This window comes from Ranitomeya imitator, chromosome 1 (genome assembly GCF_032444005.1).
Source record: "Ranitomeya imitator isolate aRanImi1 chromosome 1, aRanImi1.pri, whole genome shotgun sequence".
NCBI classification, from domain to species: Eukaryota; Metazoa; Chordata; class Amphibia; order Anura; family Dendrobatidae; genus Ranitomeya; species Ranitomeya imitator.
The window spans coordinates 1,071,157,247-1,071,170,776 of NC_091282.1; the positions used below are offsets into that span (position 1 = coordinate 1,071,157,247).

Sequence of the window (13,530 nt, forward strand, 5' to 3'; positions counted from 1 at the left end):
GATTCTGCATCTGCATCAGTCATCTGCACTGCACCATTGAATAACATTGGTCCGAGTGCTATGTGATAAAATATCAGATATCACTCGTCCGATGTATACGCTGGTGTGAGTGAACCCTTGAATGAGTAAAATGAGATTACAAAAACTTGGCTGCTTTCTTTAAAGAAACAGCACCACGCTTTCCACACTGTGGACTGTCTCCGGGCCAATTAAACACACTCTCCATGATCTCTTTAGATCACAGACTTGGGGTAGATATATAATACTAGACGGTGGCCCGATTCTAATGCATCGGGTATTCTAGAACAGGGGTGTCAAACTGCATTCCTCGAGGGCTGCAAACAGGTCATGTTTTCAGGATTTCCTTGTACTGCACAGGTGATAATTTAATCACCTACACAAATAATTAGTTGGTGATTAAATTATCATCTGTGCAGTACAAGGAAATCCTGAAAACATGACCTGTTTGCAGCCCTCGAGGAATGCAGTTTGACACCCCTGTTCTAGAATATGCATTTCCACGTAGTATATTGCACAGCCCACATAGTATATTGCCCAGCCACGTAGTATATTGCCCAGCCACGTAGTATATTCCCCAGTCACGTAGTATATTGCCCAGCCACGTAGTATATTGCCCAGCCACGTAGTATATTGCCCAGCCACGTAGTATATTCCCCAGTCACGTAGTATATTGCCCAGCCACGTAGTATATTGCCCAGCCACGTAGTATATTGCCCAGCCACGTAGTATATTGCCCAGTTACGTAGTATATTGCCCAGCCACGTAGTATATTGCCCAGTCATGTAGTTTATTGCCCAGCGACGTAGTATATTGCCCAGCGACATAGTATATTGCTCAGCCACGTAGTATATTGCCCAGCCACGTAGTATATTGCCCAGCCACGTAGTATATTGCCCAGCCACGTAGTATATTGCCCAGCCACATAGTATATTCCCCAGTCACGTAGTATATTGCCCAGCCACGTAGTATATTGCCCAGCCACGTAGTATATTGGCCAGCCACGTAGTATATTGCCCAGCCACGTAGTATATTGCCCAGTTACGTAGTATATTGCCCAGCCACGTAGTATATTGCCCAACCACGTAGTATATTGGCCAGTCATGTAGTATATTGCCCAGTCACGTAGTATATTGCCCAGCAACGTAGTATATTGCCCAGCGACGTAGTATATTGCTCAGCCACGTAGTATATTGCCCATCCACGTAGTATATTGCCCAGCCACGTACTATATTGCCTAGTTACGTAGTATATTGCCCAGCCACGTAGTATATTGCCCAACCACGTAGTATATTGGCCAGTCACGTATGTCACAGGTTAAAAAATAAAAAATAAACATATACTCACCTTCCGAGAGGAGCCCTTGTAGTCATGTCGCCTGTGTGCGGTGCACTCGGCAGCTTCCGGTCCCAGGGTTGGTAGCGTAGGACCCGTGATGACATCGCGGTCAGATGACCGTGACGTCATAGCAGGTCCTTCTCGCGCAGGACCTGTGATGAGGTCGCGGTCACATGACCGTGACGTCATGGCAGGTCCTTGTCGCATACCATCCTTGCCACCGGAACCTGCCGGTTGCATGGAGCGGTTACCGGAGCGTCGTGAGGAGCAGGAAAAGCGGCGGAAGGTGAGTATATAATGATTTTTTTAAATTATTTTTAACATTAGATCCTTTTACTATTGACGCTGCATAGGCAGCATCAATAGTAAAAACTTGGTCACACAGGGTTAATAACGGTGGTAACGGAGTGAGTTACCCGCGGCATAACGCGATCCGTTACTGCTGGCATTAACCCTGTGTGAGCGGTGACTGCAGGGAGTATGAAGCGGGGGCCGGCGCTGACTGCAGGGGAGGGACTAATCAGACTGTGGCCATCGCTGATTGGTCGCGGCAGCCATGACAGGCAGCTGGCGAGACCAATCAGCGACTTGGATTCCATGACAAACAGAGGCCGCTACCAATGAATATCCATGACAGAAAGAAGGACAGACAGAAGGACAGACAGAAAGACGTAAGTGACTCTTAGACAATTATGTAGTAGATAAATTAACAGTCTCATAGGGATCAATGATGCCCTTAGTTTGGCTTGATGGGCTTTCAATTAGGCCTGCAGCTGTATTACGCCTGTATTACGGCCATTGGATTTTCATGCTGTAGATTTTTTAGCAGAAATTTTTGCTACTAAAACCAGTTTTATTCATCAGAATGTGGCTGTTTTCGGTGGCTAGTACATGACTAGTTAGCTAGCCGCACAATATCTGCAGCAAAATCTGCAGCATGATAATATTTACTTCATGTGAAATTCCCTGCAGTGACATAAGACTGCAACTGGAGATATTCTAGGCGAGAATTCAACAACCCAGCTCCTTTCTCTCCTTTTTTAGACAATTGTCCGTTCCATTATATATAATGCCTATACATAAAATGAGATTCACATGCAGAAAAAATAATAGTAGTACACCACAGATAATACTATTACGGAATCTGTCAGCAAGCTTTACCTGTAAAATCTGGGAGCTGCATTATGTAGGGAAGAGACCCTGATTCCAGCGATATGTTACTTATTGGGCTGCTTAGTGCAGTTTTGTTAGAATCCCTGTTTTCTCTGCTGTATATGAAGCAGTGGTTAGAATGCCGAGTTGTGTATAACCCCACCCACACCCCTGATTGGCAGCTTCCTCTTTACACTGTGCATTGTCAGCAATCTGCCAATCAGGGGTGGAGGCGGGGACACACACATTAGCTGCATGGGTCACCTAGGCCAGCGGTGATAATCTCCTGCTGATAAAACACTGAGTATATTGAAACTACAGCAAACAGACTAGTAAGTGACACATCCGCGGGGTGAGGCTCTCTGCCCCTACATTATTTAGCTGTCAGATTAACTAGTAAATACCTGCTGACGGATTCCCTTTAAAGGGAGGCTATCAACAGAAAGTGACTGTTCAAACCAAGCATATGCGCTCGGTGCACAAATGGTATGGCCGAGCAGTTCAAGTCACCTTCTTACCTACTTGTTTTCCATCAGTCTCCTGTGAATCCACAGCTACCAATCACAGAAGGTGCAAAACAAGTAGGTGATCAGGTGCACTGAGCGGTTTTATCTAAATTGAACACTTTTGCTTGGTTTGAACAGTCGTTTTCTGCTGACAGGCTTCCTTTAAAAATTATTCATTACACATACAGTTTTAAACAGTATACCAAAAAAACCCTAGAAGGTCCACTAAAGAATAAAACAGAGATCTGAGTCATTTAGAGGAGCCTGCCAAAAATCAGCAACCAGCTTACTGTCTATGGTCATATGGTGTTTGTACATTTGTTACTTTGATGATTCCTTTTACTTAACATGTCTGATTGGCCTCCGTGCAGTTAAACAACTGTATGGAACCGCTGCGAATGTTGTTATATGTGGGCTTCAAAGACATAAAAAGAGCTACAAGATTAAAGCCCCCAAAGCCTGATTATTCGGCTTTGGATCTGCCCAAGCATTGTAGACGCAGGCTAATTCCACTGCGGCGTCTGGTTTGTGTTGCTCCGAGTGCAGTTTGACGAGTCTTCGATATTTCTTGAAGATCTGCCTGTAACTGTTCTTCACAGATACATTTGTGGTGACGTACGCCGCACTTCAGATGTCTGATTACACAGAATGGATGCTTTCCTAGAACACATGCATGACATTTAAAATAATCTGCAAACATTTGCTTCCTTTGTAGAATATGGCAACAATCTGGATCAAGACATTTATTCGGAAACCTCGGGGCATTTTAGAGATGCTTTAATAAACTTAGCCCAGGTACTGTATGTGCATTGTATCCTATTGCAAAAAGATAGACTAGGACCAAAACAAACACAATAAACACAAAATAGATAATGAAATCCAATATGATAAAACCGCAGATATATTTTCCAAATAAATAATAATGTTAACAAGCTTTACAGCAAAACAGTAACAATTCCACCATTTACCATGTGGGTTTTTTTTATCAGTTGATGATCATGGTCAATTGCAATTTACTGCGTCCTCATTAACGACAACTATTCTCAGTGCAGAGGTACCAATTAACTCAGAGCCTTTTAGTGATAAGGGATTTGCAGAAATAGAAAACAACAGATCCACATCTATGCATTGGCTGTGTCTAATATTTCAGCTCATTTCCTTTTAAAAGGAACCTGTCAAGTGAAAAAAACACTATTAACCTGCAAATATGGGGTTAATCTGCAGGTAAATAAAGTTCTGAACCTACCCCCGCTCTAGACAAGGGGGGGCGATGCAGGTTCATTCACCGCTCTGTGTATAGAGAGCAGCGGCTGTAACCGCACCCCCTGCACTGACTGACATCCAGCCCTAATGATGAGCTGCTGTCAGTCAGTGTCGGTGACATGGTTACAGCCACCACTTACAATACACAGAGTGGTGGCCTCCCGGCAGCGGGGTCTCAGAGCGTTATTAACCTGCAGATTAATCCAAAACTGAGGGTTTCTAGTAAAGGAATTTTTTTTATTGTTTTGCGCACAAGGATTAAAACGCACCTGGCAAACACACAGCTTTTTATGGCAAGACTTCCAATGATTTATCAATGGGAGTCCTGTCAATAAATGACTGACATTGATTATCAATCTTTTGGATAAGTAATAAATGTCAGCCTCTTTAAAATCCCACTTGACTCTCTAGAGTTTTACATGCGGTATCACGCTTTACTACATTTTTTGCTGTTTAGGATCGGCAGTACAAATGACATAAAACACAATGCACTTATCCTCAGACATATGTGTACAGATTAAATATTGTCATCTCGTGGCAGAACAATGACATTGTACATCATGTTAGGATTAGCTTACACTATTTCTATAAAAAAAAGCTTTGGGAAAACACATAATTAAGAAAAATACTGCACATGTAATAATAGTATTAATGTTGCATTTTAGCCATCAACCGTTACCATAGAACAGGCAGTGACAGTGCGGTTCTGATTGTATTCTAGCTCAGTGTCTTGATATCATTTGGTCTTTGCTGACCCCCGATGGGCTTCTTTTAGGTCAAGAACTACATTATTTTGGAGGCTTTTCTTAATGTCTTTCTGTTATACAGCGGTGACAGTAACAGAAAAAGACGTGGTCATGCTTAAAGGGAACCTGCCACCCCCCCCAGGCGTTTTTAACTAAAAGAGCCATCTTGTGAAGCACTAATGCTGCATTTTGTCAAGGTGGCTCTTTTAGTTGGGGTCCCTGTCAACGCTGAACTATTCGTTTCTAGAATTTGCCTTTCCTACCTGTAGTTTGTCAGGGGTCGCATGTCTTTTCCCCCTGACACAAACGCCTCCCAGGCATCACTCAAGGCCTCCGTGCGCCGCCTCCTGTGCCTTCATTAATGTCTCCGGCGCCTGCGCTGTAAGTTCCCATCATGTGATGGGAGTCGAAAGGCAGCACAAACTGTGCATGCCTGAAAAAAACCTTACAGCGCAGGCGCCGGGGACGTTAATGAAGGAAGTGGAGGCGGCGCCCGACGCACGGAGGCCCTGAGTGATGGCTGGGAGGCGTTTGTGTCAGGGGGGAAAAGACATGCCCCCCTGATAAACTACAGGTAGGAAAGGCAAATTCTAAAAACAAACAGTTCAGCATTGGCAGGGACCCCATCTAAAAGAGCCACCTTGACAGAATGCAGCATTAGTGCTGCACAAGGTGGCTCTTTTAGTTAAAAATACCTGGGGGGTGACAGGTTCCCTTTAAACTTTAGCACTAGTTTGGGGCAAGCCAATAATCTTTACAGAAGGCAGCATCACCAGTCACATGCCCATGCTGGCTCGGTTCTCTCCACCCGATTCTACTCATGATAATTGTGCCATAGATTTGCCTTCTTTCTATATATACACAAGTGCTTCTCACTAATTTAGAATATCATCAAAAAGATAATTTATTTCAGGTCTTCAATACAAAAAGTGAAACTCATATATTATATAGAATCATTACAATCAGAGTGATCTACTTCAAGTGTTTATTTCTGTTAATGTTGATGATTATGGCTTACAGCAAATAAAAAACCCAAAAGTCATTATTTCAGTAAAATAGAATACTTTATAACACCAGATTGAAAAATGATTTAAAAATCCGAAATGTTGGCCTACTGAAATGTGGACCTACACCAGAAGGTGACATGGCTCCCCAGTCCATCACTGATTGTGCAAAGTTCACACTAGACCTCAAGCAGCTTGGATTGTGGCCTCTCCACTCTTCCTCCAGACTCTGGGACCTTGATTTCTAAATTAAATGCAAAATTTACTTTCATCTGAAAACAACACATTGGACCACTGAGCAACAGTCCAGTTCTTTTTCTCCTTGGCCCAGGTAAGACGCTTCTGGCGTTGTCTATTGGTCATGAGAGGCTTGACACAAGGAATGTGACACTTGTAGCCCATGTCCTGAATATGTCTTTGTGTGGTGGCTCTTGAAGCAATGACTCCAGCAGTAGTCCACTCCTTGTGAATCTCCCCCAAATTTTTGAATGGCCTTTTCTTAACAATCCTTTCAAGGCTGCGGTTATCCCGGTTGCTTGTGCACCTTTTTCTACCACACATTTTCCTTTGACTCAACTTTCCATTAATATGTTTGGATACAGCATTCTGTGTAGCCAGCTTCTTTAACAATAACATTTTGTGGCTTTCCCTCCTTGTGGAGTGAGTCAATGACTGGCTTCTGGACATCTGTCAAGTCAGTAGTCTTCCCCATGATTATGGCACCTGCTGAAACAGACTAAGGGACATTTTTAAATGCTTAAGAAGCCTTTGCAGGTGTTTTTTGCTAATTATTCTAATTTATTGAGAAAATGACTTTTGGGTTTTCATTGACTCTAAGCCATAATCATCAACATTAACAGAAATAAACACTTGAAATAGATCACTCTGCTTGTAATGACTCTATGTAATGTGAGTTTCACTTTTTGTATTGAAGAACTGAAATTAATTACATTTTTGATGATATTCTAATTTTGTCTCTTGTATATACACATTACAACTCATTTTGTCACTTCGTGTATCCATTAAAGGGAACCTGTTATTAGATTCATGCTGCATAAACCATGGTTTTCTCTATTTGGATGACAGGGGGAGACCTATTATTCAACTGCAGCAGTGAAAAGTTGGCAAGGGACCCGCCTCGGACAAGTCAGCAGAGTCACATAGTATGTTTGCTCTGAGACACCGCAGCATTTCAGAGTATTACATACCTGGCTGAAATCGCACCCGATGATTCTGATGACAGGCTACCTTTAAAGACAATGTTATTACAGTAATGACAGGCATTAGTGGTACATTTATATTATCTTTTCATTACAGGGAGTAAGAGAGGAAGGATATGCAGATCCTGGCATGGCAGCGCAGGATGCTATGGTATGTGCCCTGTGGTTTGGAGGCTACAAACCTGATTATTCTTCAGTATTTTAGAATTTAAATTATTTTTTGTGGTCATTTAAAAAAGTGACAAGTTTATAATTTTCATTATATCCTCTTTATATAAAGTGTTGTGAGTTGTGTGATCGGGCTCCCTCCTGTGGTCATGAGTGGTACTGCGGCTTCTGAGTTTCCTTCCTCAGGTGATGAGGTTAAGTCGTTAGGTGCTGCTCTATTTAACTCCACCTAGTGCTTTGATCCTGGTCTCCAGTCAATGTTCTAGTATTGGTCTTGCTTCCTCCTGGATCGTTCCTGTGGCCTGTCTGCTCAGCATAAGCTAAGTTCTGCTTGTGTTACTTTTTGTTGCTTTATTTTCTGTCCAGCTTGCGTTTTTGGTTTTGCTTGCTTGCTGGAAGCTCTGAGATGCAGAGGGAGCACCTCCGTACCGTTAGTCGGTGCGGAGGGTCTTTTTGCCCCTCTGCGTGGTTGTTTGTAGGTTTTTGTGTTGACCGCAAAGCTATCTTTCCTATCCTCGGTCTATTTAGTAAGTCGGGCCTCACTTTGCTAAATCTATTTCATCTCTGTGTTTGTGTTTTCATCTTACTCACAGTCATTATATGTGGGGGGCTGCCTTTTCCTTTGGGGAATTTCTCTGAGGCAAGGTAGGCTTATTTTTCTATCTTCAGGTCTAGCTAGTTTCTCAGGCTGTGCCGAGTTGCATAGGGAGCGTTAGGCGCAATCCACGGCTACCTCTAGTGTTATTTGATAGGTTTAGGGATTGCGGTCAGCAGAGTTCCCATGTCTCAGAGCTCGTCCTATGTTTTGTGGTTTTTGTCAGGTCACTTGTTGTGCTCTGAACTTCAAGGTCCATTGTGGTTCTGAATTACCTATTCATAACAGTACTGGAGGCCCAAAGTACTATGCTTCTCAATAGAGGGAAAAAAGAAGTTCTGAGACCATTTTTTTTTCTTTGCACTGTGTTTTGCCTTTTTTTTCTCCTAGACATTTGGGTGGTTCAGGACACAGGTGTGGTGATGGACATTAAAGGTCTGTCTTCATGTGTGGATCTTCTCACTGCAAGAGTACAAAATGTTCAAGACTTTGTGGCTCAGAATTCTATGTTAGAACCAAGAATTCCTATTCCTAATTTGTTTTCTGGAGATAGAGCTAAATTTCTGAGTTTCAAAAATAATTGCAAACTGTTTCTGGCGTTGAAACCTTGCTCCTCTGGTGACCCAGTTCAACAAGTTAAGATCATTATTTCTTTATTACGTGGCGACCCTCAAGACTGGGCATTTTCCCTTGCGCCAGGAGATCCTGCATTATGTAATATTGATGCGTTTTTTCTGGCGCTCGGATTACTGTACGATGAACCTAATTCAGTGGATCAGGCAGAGAAAAATTTGCTGGCTCTGTGTCAGGGTCAGGATGAGATAGAGATTTCTTGTCAGAAGTTTAGAAAGTGGTCTGTGCTCACTCAATGGAATGAATGTGCTTTGGCAGCAATCTTCAGAAAGGGTCTCTCTGAAGCCCTTAAGGATGTCATGGTGGGATTTCCAATGCCTGCTGGTCTGAATGAGTCTATGTCTTTGGCCATTCAGATCGGTCGACGCTTGCGTGAGCGTAAATCTGTGCACCATTTGGCGGTATTATCTGAGCATAAACCTGAGCCTATACAGTGCGATAGGACTTTGACCAGAGCTGAAAGGCAAGAACACAGACGTCAGAATGGGCTGTGTTTCTACTGTGGTGATTCCACTCATGCCATCTCCGATTGTCCTAAGCGCACTAAGCGGTTCGCTAAGTCTGCCACCATTGGTACGGTACAGTCGAAATTTCTTTTGTCCGTTACTTTGATCTGCTCTTTGTCTTCCTATTCAGTCATGGCATTTGTGGATTCAGGCGCTGCCCTGAATTTGATGGACTTGGAGTTTGCTAGGCGCTGTGGGTTTGTCTTGGAGCCCTTGCAGTGTCTTATTCCATTGAGAGGAATTGATGCTACGCCTTTGGCCAAGAATAAGCCTCAGTATTGGACCCAGCTGACCATGTGCATGGCTCCTGCGCACCAGGAGGATATTCGCTTTCTGGTGTTGCAAAATCTGCATGATGTGGTCGTGTTGGGGTTGCCATGGCTACAAGTCCATAACCCAGTATTAGATTGGAAATCTATGTCTGTGTCCAGCTGGGGTTGTCAGTGGGTACATGGTGATGTTCCATTTCTGTCTATCTCATCATCCACCCCTTCTGAGGTCCCAGAGTTCTTGTCTGATTACCGGGATGTATTCAATGAGCCCAAGTCCAATGCCCTACCTCCACATAGGGATTGTGATTGTGCTATCGAGTTGATTCCTGGCAGTAAGTTTCCTAAGAATCGACTGTTTAATTTATCTGTACCTGAGCACGCCGCTATGCGGAGTTACGTAAAAGAATCCTTGGAGAAGGGTCATATTCGCCCGTCGTCATCGCCATTGGGAGCAGGGTTCTTTTTTGTGGCCAAGAAGGATGGTTCGCTGAGACCTTGTAATGATTACCGTCTTCTAAATAAAATCACGGTCAAATTTCAGTACCCCTTGCCGCTGCTATCTGATTTGTTTGCTTGGATTAAGGGGGCTAGTTGGTTCACCAAGATAGATCTTCGTGGTGCATATAATCTTGTGCGTATTAAACAGGGCGATGAATGGAACACTGCATTTAATACGCCCGAGGGCCATTTTGAGTACATAGTTATGCCATTCGGACTTGCCAATGCTCCATCAGTATTTCAGTCCTTTATGCATGACATCTTCCGAGAGTACCTGGATAAATTCCTGATTGTATACTTGGATGATATTTTGGTCTTCTCGGATGATTGGGAGTCTCATGTGAAGCAGGTCAGAATGGTGTTCCAGGTCCTGCGTGCTAATTCTTTGCTTGTGAAGGGATCAAAGTGTCTCTTTGGTGTTCAGAAGGTTTCATTTTTGGGGTTCATTTTTTCCCCTTCTACCATCGAGATGGACCCTGTTAAGGTCCAGGCCATTTATGATTGGACTCAGCCGACATCTCTGAAGAGTCTGCAAAAGTTCCTTGGTTTTGCTAATTTTTATTGTCGCTTCATCTGTAATTTTTCTAGTATTGCTAAACCATTGACCGATTTGACCAAGAAGGGTGCTGATGTGGTCAATTGGTCTTCTGCTGCTGTGGAAGCTTTTCAAGAGTTAAAGCGTTGTTTTTCTTCTGCCCCTGTGTTGTGTCAACCAGATGTTTCGCTTCCGTTCCAGGTTGAGGTTGATGCTTCTGAAATTGGAGCGGGGGCTGTTTTGTCGCAAAGAGGTGCTGATTGCTCGGTGATGAAGCCATGCGCCTTCTTTTCCAGGAAGTTTTCGCCTGCTGAGCGAAATTATGATGTTGGCAATCGAGAGTTGCTGGCCATGAAGTGGGCATTCGAGGAGTGGCGTCATTGGCTTGAAGGAGCTAAGCATCGCGTGGTGGTCTTGACTGATCACAAGAACTTAACTTATCTCGAGTCTGCCAAACGGTTGAATCCTAGACAGGCTCGTTGGTCGCTGTTTTTCTCCCGTTTTGACTTTGTGGTTTCGTACCTTCCAGGCTCTAAAAATGTGAAGGCGGATGCCCTGTCTAGGAGTTTTGTGCCCGACTCTCCGGGTTTGCCTGAGCCGGCGGGTATTCTCAAAGAGGGAGTAATTGTGTCGTCCATCTCCCCTGATTTGCGGCGGGTGCTGCAAAAATTTCAGGCTAATAAACCTGATCGTTGCCCAGCAGAGAAACTGTTTGTCCCTGATAAGTGGACGAATAAAGTTATCTCTGAGGTTCATTGTTCGGTGTTGGCTGGTCATCCTGGAATCTTTGGTACCAGAGATTTGGTGGCTAGATCCTTTTGGTGGCCGTCTCTGTCGCGGGATGTGCGTTCTTTTGTGCAGTCCTGTGGGATTTGTGCTCGGGCTAAGCCCTGCTGTTCTCGTGCCAGTGGGTTGCTTTTGCCCTTGCCGATTCCGAAGAGGCCTTGGACACATATCTCTATGGATTTTATTTCGGATCTCCCCGTCTCTCAAAAAATGTCGGTCATTTGGGTAGTTTGTGATCGCTTCTCTAAGATGATCCATTTGGTACCCTTGTCTAAATTACCTTCCTCCTCTGATTTGGTGCCATTGTTCTTCCAGCATGTGGTTCGTTTACATGGCATTCCAGAGAACATCGTTTCTGACAGAGGTTCCCAGTTTGTTTCAAGGTTTTGGCGAGCCTTTTGTGCTAGGATGGGCATTGATTTGTCTTTTTCCTCGGCTTTCCATCATCAGACAAATGGCCAGACTGAACGAACCAACCAGACCTTGGAAACATATCTGAGATGTTTTGTTTCTGCTGATCAGGATGATTGGGTGTCCTTTTTGCCGTTGGCTGAGTTCGCTCTTAATAATCGGGCCAGCTCGGCTACCTTGGTTTCACCGTTTTTCTGCAATTCTGGGTTCCATCCTCGTTTCTCTTCAGGGCAGGTTGAGTCTTCGGACTGTCCTGGTGTGGATACTGTGGTGGACAGGTTGCAGCGGATTTGGACTCATGTAGTGGACAATTTGACCTTGTCCCAGGAGAAGGCTCAACGTTTTGCTAATCGCAGACGCTGTGTGGGTCCCCGACTTCGTGTTGGGGATTTGGTTTGGTTGTCATCTCGTTATATTCCTATGAAGGTTTCCTCTCCTAAGTTTAAGCCTCGTTTTATTGGTCCGTATAGGATTTCTGAGGTTCTTAATCCTGTGTCTTTTTGTTTGACCCTTCCAGATTCTTTTTCCATCCATAACGTATTCCATAGGTCATTGTTGCGGAGATACGTGGCGCCTGTGGTTCCATCTGTTGATCCTCCTGCCCCGGTTTTGGTGGAGGGGGAGTTGGAGTATGTAGTGGAGAAGATTTTGGTTTCTCGTGTTTCGAGACGGAAACTCCAGTATCTGGTTAAGTGGAAGGGTTATGGTCAGGAAGATAATTCCTGGGTCTTTGCCTCTGATGTCCATGCTGCCGATCTTGTTCGTGCCTTTCATATGGCTCATCCTGGTCGGCCTGGGGGCTCTGGTGAGGGTTCGGTGACCCCTCCTCAAGGAGGTGGTACTGTTGTGAGTTCTGTGATCGGGCTCCCTCCTGTGGTCATGAGTGGTACTGCGGCTTCTGAGTTTCCTTCCTCAGGTGATGAGGTTAAGTCGTTAGGTGCTGCTCTATTTAACTCCACCTAGTGCTTTGATCCTGGCCTCCAGTCAATGTTCTAGTATTGGTCTTGCTTCCTCCTGGATCGTTCCTGTGGCCTGTCTGCTCAGCATAAGCTAAGTCCTGCTTGTGTTACTTTTTGTTGCATTATTTTCTGTCCAGCTTGCGTTTTTGGTTTTGCTTGCTTGCTGGAAGCTCTGAGACGCAGAGGGAGCACCTCCGTACCGTTAGTCGGTGCGGAGGGTCTTTTTGCCCCTCTGCGTGGTTGTTTGTAGGTTTTTGTGTTGACCGCAAAGCTATCTTTCCTATCCTCGGTCTATTCAGTAAGTCGGGCCTCACTTTGCTAAATCTATTTCATCTCTGTGTTTGTGTTTTCATCTTACTCACAGTCATTATATGTGGGGGGCTGCCTTTTCCTTTGGGGAATTTCTCTGAGGCAAGGTAGGCTTATTTTTCTATCTTCAGGTCTAGCTAGTTTCTCAGGCTGTGCCGAGTTGCATAGGGAGCGTTAGGCGCAATCCACGGCTACCTCTAGTGTTGTTTGATAGGTTTAGGGATTGCGGTCAGCAGAGTTCCCACGTCTCAGAGCTCGTCCTATGTTTTGTGGTTTTTGTCAGGTCACTTGTTGTGCTCTGAACTTCAAGGTCCATTGTGGTTCTGAATTACCTATTCATAACAATAAAGCTACTCTTTTATGAGAGGGCCACCCTCCATTCTAAAGACCATGTTAACTGCAATTTTGGGAGGTCACTGCATATAAGGAGAAAATAGAAAACCTCTCTTATTAAAAATAAGAGCTTCTTTCTTTTACTAGTTTATAAAATAGATTCATCGGCTGCTGTGCAAAAAGGTTCTCTACCTAACGGCTCCTGCAGACTTCAGGTTTTATTCACGTATGAGAAAAACTGACCGACTTTCATCAGTGATTTTCATCAGAATTTAGTC

General features: G+C 44.2%; 1 protein-coding gene across 1 annotated transcript in view; it reads left to right on the top strand.

Annotated features, from left to right (window-relative positions):
• The window catches only part of ANXA10 (annexin A10), a 126,166-nt gene that overhangs the window by 80,766 nt on the left and 31,870 nt on the right, over positions 1–13,530 (top strand). Inside the window, exons 6-7 of the mRNA XM_069745765.1 lie at positions 3,730–3,809; positions 7,345–7,398. Coding sequence (XP_069601866.1) covers positions 3,730–3,809; positions 7,345–7,398 — 134 coding nt within the window. The remainder of the gene's footprint in view (positions 1–3,729; positions 3,810–7,344; positions 7,399–13,530) is intronic.